The sequence below is a fragment of the Lactuca saligna genome, chromosome 4 (assembly GCF_052625555.1).
Source record: "Lactuca saligna cultivar CGN05327 chromosome 4, ASM5262555v1, whole genome shotgun sequence".
Lineage (NCBI taxonomy): Eukaryota > Viridiplantae > Streptophyta > Magnoliopsida > Asterales > Asteraceae > Lactuca > Lactuca saligna.
In genome coordinates this window covers 1,081,845-1,089,008 of record NC_136420.1, presented here as the reverse complement: position 1 = coordinate 1,089,008, position 7,164 = coordinate 1,081,845, and the positions used below count along the sequence as shown (strand labels likewise).

The window sequence follows — 7,164 nt, the reverse complement described above, 5'->3', positions numbered from 1 at the left end:
ATAGCATGTGATACGAGAGAAGAAAAATAAGAAGTAATTAATTGCGTCAAAACTTATATGGGAGGAGGAGGAGATTGAGTATAGTTTACGCCAAACACACTTGTCGTCCTGTTCTTTTTTTTTTCTTCTTCTTTCTTGTTGTTAGAAATAGAAGACCCCAATTACTATAAAGTACCCTCCCTTTCTTTCTTACATAGCCACATACCCATTCCTATTTACTCCTCCTCCCTTCTTCTTATTCTTCTTCTTCTTCTTCTTGTTCGATTCTAGTCGATTTCATATGGAATTTTCAAGATGTAAATTGGGTTAACCCGGCTAAAGATCAAAGCTTGTAGTACGTGTTTTTTGATTTAATTCGTTGGTGAAATTAGTATCGAGAGATGGAGAAGCTGAATTTTGTGAAAAACGGTGTCCTGAGACTGCCACCTGGGTTCAGGTTCCACCCGACGGATGAAGAACTTGTGGTACAATACTTGAAGCGTAAGGCCCAGTCTTGCCCTTTGCCGGCATCCATCATCCCTGAGGTCGATGTGAACAAGTCTGATCCATGGGATTTACCAGGTTCATACCATATACACACACACACACACACATTTAATAGAAAAACAAAAATTGCAATGTGACTGATTCGGTGTGTGTCTGTTTAGGTGATTTGGAGCAGGAGAGGTTCTTTTTCAGCACCAGGGAAGTCAAGTACCCGAACGGAAACCGCTCCAACCGGGCAACCATATCCGGATACTGGAAAGCAACCGGATTAGATAAGCAAATTGTGACCTGTCGGACCAATCAAAATCAAGTAGTTGGCATGAAGAAAACTCTGGTTTTCTATAAAGGAAAACCCCCAACCGGGTCTCGAACCGATTGGATCATGCATGAGTACCGTCTTGCCCTTGCTACCCAAAACCCGACCACCCAGGTCACAAACTTAACCACATATCAATTGGCCTTTGTTGATTATGAGAAAAGAAATTCACAATTTTTGATGTTTGTGCAGGGTATGGAGAACTGGGTGCTGTGCAGAATTTTCTTGAAGAAACGAGGGAACGGGAACAAGAACCAGGAAGAAGAGAAAGAGACACTTGAGGTTGAGGTTGAACCCAAGTCGAACCCAGTTTTCTATGATTTCTTGGCAAAAACAAAGCCAAAAACGGCCGATTTGAATCTATTACCGGCTTCGTCATCCTCTGGTTCAAGCGGGATCACCGATGCTTCTGTTTATGCTTGCCGTGAGACGGATGAACATGAGGAGAGCAGTAGCAATTGCGATCATGTTTCAACTTTTAGAAGAAAACAGTGGCCGTGAAATCAAGAATCTTTTAATTTTCTAGTGTTTAAAAAATACTAGTTTTAGTTTTACTTTTTTTTTTTTTAAAGGTTAAATTTCCCATCACTCATCTCATCAGAGGAGCATTATAATAATCCAAACCAAATTTAGATATGTTAAAATGGTTGTCCATGGAATGGAATATGGAAGAAGAGAACTAGAAACAAGGAAGGAAGGAAGAAATAGAAACAGAAACAGAAACAGCTGTCCCTCCTATTCTTTGTAATCTCCTCTTCAAATTTCACAACTTTTTGGTGATTTATTATTAATTCTCAAATTTCTTTCCTTCTCATCTTCAACTTCAACTTGGTTGGTTTTGTTTTTACACCATCACAATCATTATTTAATCTTTTTCTCATGTCATGGGTCCCATTTTAAACTATTGCAATTTAAGGTTCAAAAGTAAAAAAGGATTATTACTTGTAAATCAAGGACCAAGCAATTAGGAAGCAGTATTGAAAAAACAGCACACAATGGTTGCAACACAAAGATTTACGAGGAGAATTAAGAATATCTGTTCGTCAATCATATTTTATTTTAAGACAAATGTTATGCAATCGACCTTAAAACGGACTAAAGACCCAACATCCTTGACTTTTAATCTCTCTCTCTCTCTCTCTCTCTATATATATATATATATATATATATATATATATATATATATATATATATATATATATATATATATATATATATATATATATATATATATATATATAGAGAGAGAGAGAGAGAGAGAGAGAGGCTAGAAGTGTATCATATCTTCAATGATTAATAAATTTTAGTTATCATTGTAAAACGAATGAGATGGCAAACGGACAACAAGTTACGCTGCTAAATTTTTTTGTATCGTAAATCAATTCTTTTGAAGACTACATCTATAGATATAATATTGTTATACATGATTTGTTGTATTCTATTAAGAAGCTCTACTACATCTAACGCAAAGAAACCAAACATATCAAATGCAAATGGTATAAACACGTGTTGATTTTTCATACTCATGTGTGGTGACCTTTCATGTAGCAGCTTTTAATGCAGCATGTCCCGCCGTAAAACCTCCGACCCTCAAGCCTACGAGAGGGATACCCCAATAAGGTTCACACGTGCGTGTTTCCCTCCAACCCATCCAAAAATCAAAACGTCAGTCGGTCTAGGGGTTGACATTCCTTCTGTCTGGTCAGTCAAGAAATTCACAAGAGCCTCTTTCTTGGTGGAAACCCCGGCACACTTACATATGTTGAACAAAACATCATTAACCATATCGTGCCTGTATTTGAACCCCGGGAGTCCTTTGCAATGAACTGCATGCTCTCCAAAAGTGTCCAAACATGCCTTGTAGCACCCCGGAAGCTAAGGTCAATGCCCGGAAGCTTGTTACGAAGAAAAGCTAGGACACAAATATAATCAGAATCCATACCATATATATCGCTATCCCATAAGATGTAGTTTTGCAATACCCATGATTGGGCCATTCAGGAAACAAAAGCATATAAGTTAGCCTCTACTGCCGAGTATAAACACAAACCATTAAACCTAATGGGTAGGGAAGCAATTCGCCAATGTATGTCACCAAAGAAAGGGCCACCACAAACCGCAATGTCCTAAATCACCCTGCTTAACCCACTGTCAAAGAGCAACGTTGTCTACTCCATGTGAACGGGTTGGAACGTCGTCAATCCAAATAAAAGTTTAGCAATACCCATACAAGACCGAAGTAGAAGGATCTTACTCTGCGGTTCAGACGATTGAGGAAGAAGGCACATTAAATTCACAACGTTTTCAGCTCTCTTTATGGCTAAGCTGCTAATGAAACTAACATCTCTACTGACGGCTCCCTCGAGAATCCCCCCCCCCCCCCCCAATGGCGGTCTCCCGATGCCAACCGGGAATATCCCCCCACGCAGCTTCCTAACATCATACGATGGCCAAAAGAGATCTATTTTCTTGATATATAACTGAAGGCCCAATTTTAGGTCAATAACATTAATGATGTCTAACGCTTTAAAAATAAATGTTTGAAAGAAGTTTTGAACTTGCAACCTCCAGAAACACCCCGAACACCTAATACAAAATGGATTAAACAAATTAGTCTAAGCACGACTAAAATTATTACTAATATCTTTAATTATGAAATACAAATATATACAGTTGCTTGCTCTTGTTTAGTTACATACCTAAAGCCCCAATTTTTTTTTAAATATTTACAACAATGACTATTAACATAAATGGATTCATAATCGAAAATGACCAATATTTTGAGGTTTAAAAAAATAAACATAGAGTACAAAACTCATTGTTCAATATTCTTTATTTTTGTGAGAGATTGTTGGAGAATAAATAATGATCTCAAACAAAATAATTTGGAAAAATAATTTATAATCAACTGTTATATATCATCTAACTTGATCAATGACCAATATAAAGGTAATCAACTGTTGATTTTCTTTTTATAATTATATATCATCTAACCTGTTGAACTTGTTTATATTTTACCATTGTGATATGCTATTATAAGTAAAATGGGTAATATGTGAACAGTTTTAACAAGTTGGATGACATATAGTATACAAAAAGAAAATGACTAAATATGAACAAAAATGAACATCCCCTTACCACCTCCAACCACCAGTTCCACCCCCACTACCACCACCACCGCCGCCACCTCCACCTCTGCCTCCAACACCACCACCTCCACCTCTAGGACCACCACCACCACCACCTCTATCACTACCACCACTTTCTCCGTCACCTACATCTCCATCACCACCATATCCACCTCCTAATCGCCACTAGCACCAACTTTAGTGACAAAGACGGAGGTAGCGGAGGTAATAATAGAGGTGGTGACGGTCGACGGAGGTGGAGGTGGTGTTAGTGGCGAACACGGAGCTGTTAGTGGAGGTGAAGAAGGTGGAGGTATAGGTAGTGGAGGTGGTAGCGGTAGATGATGAAGGAGGTAGTGGAGGTAGTGGTGGTGTGGAGGCGGTGAAGGAAATGGTGGTGGCGGCGATGGTGGTGACAGAGGTGGAGGTGTTGGTGATAGTAGAGGTGGTGGTTGTGGTGGTGGAGGAGGTGGTAGGAGATTTTTTTTTCAAATTTAGACCTTGTCTTTTTGTACATCCTATACAATCCAACTTGCTAAAACTGTTTGCATATTTCCTTTTTACCTACAGTTAGACCTGGCAATCCGTGTCTGCGTGTCATGTATTCGTATCAGACACGAATTTCCACGACACGAATTTGGTAAACACGAACACAACACGAATTATAAAACGTGTTTCGAATATCAAACACGAACACGACACATAAAAAATTCGTGTGACACATGACACGACACGAATATACACATTTTTAACCGTGTTACACGAATAAACACAAATAAACACACTTTTAATGCATTTTTTAAGCTAGGATGACAAATTGACAATAACATGCAATAATCTTAATCCAAAGTACAAAGTACAAAGTTCAAACTCAAAATTACAATCCCAAAATATTTTAAAACAAGTAAATTACTAAATTACTAACTATTAACCGTGCCAGAGGTTGAACTTTTAACCGAGTTAGGCTCCTCATTATCATCCAAACTGACAACTTCGTTCACCACATCACCAACATTATAATTAGCTTCTCCAAATAACCAATCTTTGGTACAAATAATTGCTTCCGTAACATCAGATTTGAGGGAGCTTCGATATTGATCAAGAACTTTACCTCCAACACTAAATGCAGACTCGGAAGCTACAGTGGAAACGGGAATAGTCAATATATCTCGTGCCATAGCAGTAAGATCGGGATATCAAACCTGATGTCCTTTCCAATATTCCAAAATATTTATCTCTGTTGTTCTTGGCATTCGGGGCTCCTCCAAATATAAGTCAAGTTCGGACTTTTTAGTTGAAACAACATACTCGTAATCAAACGAGTCGAACTCCTATTAGTAAAATGAGAACATTAAAAATCTTGAATAAATATGATAAAAAATAATAAAAAAAAAAGCAGTTTTCATTTTTCATAATAAAAAAAAAACATTTTTCATTTTTCATAATAAAAAATAGTTTTCATTTTTCAAAAAGAAAAAACAGTTTTTATTTTTCATAATATAAAAAACAGTTTTTATTTTTCATACAAAAAACAAAACAGTTTTCATTTTTCAGATTTCAAGTTTTCGGTTTTCATTTGACGAATAAATTATTGAATGTAAAATAAATATTAAACAAAAAGTTGTACCTTCCAAGCTTCATTGACATTTATACCGCTACCCATTTCATCCAAGCTTTCGTTAGGCTCATTTACATCATTTAAAGTTGAGCCATTATTTTTTCTCATTGCAGAATTACTACAATAAATATCAAAAAGAGACGATAAAGTATCTTTCACTTCATCAAATTGACTTGATTTCTCTCCATAAATCTTAGTGTAGCCCCATTCCACAGTTTGCAACTTGTATCGAGGATCAAAAACCACAGCTAGAGCCAAAATCAAGCTAAACTCGGACCAATATTTCTCAAACTTTGCAAACATCAAATCAGCCATTTTTATAAGTCTTGCATCATTGCTGTCCCTATGTTTCTCCAAGGTCAAACGGGCCATTAAAACAGAAGGAAAATACAACTTAGATGTAGGATATTTTGACCCAGAAAATACACAAGTAATGTCATAGAAACTACATAAAAATTTGCTAAGGACTTCAATCCTATCCCACTCGTCATTAGTTGGACAAAATCTATAATTTGAATCACTTGCTTCCAAATGAGTAAAGGCCGTACGAAAGTAAAGTGCACTTCGAAGCATGAGATATGTGGAATTCCACCTTGTTGGAACATCTTGTCTTAACCCCCGTTTTGGATCCAAACTAACTAACTTCACACAATCCACAAATTGTCGTTTGCGAGCTTGAGATGCTTTGACATACTTCACACTTTCTCTTACTTTAGAAACACAACCATCAATCTCTTTCAACCCATCTTGAACTATCAAATTTAGAATGTGAGCACAACATCTTATATGAAAAAATTGACCATCTTTAATAGGTGCTTTCCTAACATTCAATTGCAACTTCAAGATATTAACGAAAGTGTCATTCGCGGAAGCATTGTCTAATGTTATGGAAAACAACTTACCTTCTATTCCCCAATCCGCAAGCATAGAGTAAACTTTTTCACTCAATGAAATTCCATTGTGGGGAGGTGGCATATCAGAAAAATTCAACAATCTTTTCTGCAAAATCCAATTTTCATCAATGAAATGAGCTGTAAGGCTAATGTATCCATCAGTAGTAATAGAACTCCACAAATCAGAAGTTAAGCAAATACGACCCGGTGCTTCCTTTAGAAACGATTTAACTTGTTTCTTTCTTTCTTGTGCATATTCACAATATCAGATCTCACAGTGTTTCTACATATTAAATTCAAATCTTCCGACACATATTCAAACAAGTCTTTAATACCACTATAGTCCACAAATGATAATGGTAAGTTGTGCATGACAATTGCTCTTACTAACTTCTCACGAAATATATCTTTGCTGAATTTTGAGGACTTCAACATCAAAAAATCTTTATCCTTCCCCAATAACATTTGACCTACAACAAGCCTATCCGGCCTATAACATTTATTTATATGTCGTTGTAAGTTCCCGGTTCCATATCTACTGTCATAGTTCTTCACCTCATCACACCATCTGCATTTTGCTCTCTTAACTCCATCTTTTGTGACAACATCATTTAATAACTCGAATACACGCCATACCGCTGATGTTTGTTTCTTCTCCCTCTTACGGGTTCCTTTCATTTTCTGACTGTGTGGAGGTAAAGAAGGAGGGAGAACACAATCAGA

General features: G+C 36.8%; 2 protein-coding genes across 3 annotated transcripts; one reads left to right on the top strand and one right to left on the bottom strand.

Moving 5' to 3' along the window:
* Nucleotides 1-202: 202 nt before the first annotated feature.
* On the top strand, nt 203-1,438 carry LOC145041019 (NAC domain-containing protein 83-like). Of its 2 annotated transcripts, XM_078988908.1 has the most exons (3): nt 203-561; nt 648-916; nt 995-1,438. In XM_078988908.1, the coding sequence occupies exons 1-3, from the start codon at nt 381-383 to the stop codon at nt 1,301-1,303; spliced, it is 759 nt and encodes a 252-aa protein (XP_078845034.1). In that variant the 5' UTR covers nt 203-380; the 3' UTR covers nt 1,304-1,438. The 2 variants fall into 2 exon arrangements, with proteins under 2 accessions (XP_078845034.1, XP_078845033.1); XM_078988907.1 differs by having other exon boundaries at nt 239-561; nt 648-1,438.
* A 3,688-nt stretch (nt 1,439-5,126) lies between these two features.
* Nucleotides 5,127-7,119, bottom strand: LOC145044279 (zinc finger BED domain-containing protein RICESLEEPER 2-like). Its single transcript, XM_078993157.1, has 4 exons — nt 6,777-7,119; nt 6,451-6,687; nt 5,558-6,300; nt 5,127-5,261 (listed from the first exon to the last, which is right to left on the bottom strand). The coding sequence occupies exons 1-4, from the start codon at nt 7,117-7,119 to the stop codon at nt 5,127-5,129; spliced, it is 1,458 nt and encodes a 485-aa protein (XP_078849283.1).
* Nucleotides 7,120-7,164: the final 45 nt, after the last annotated feature.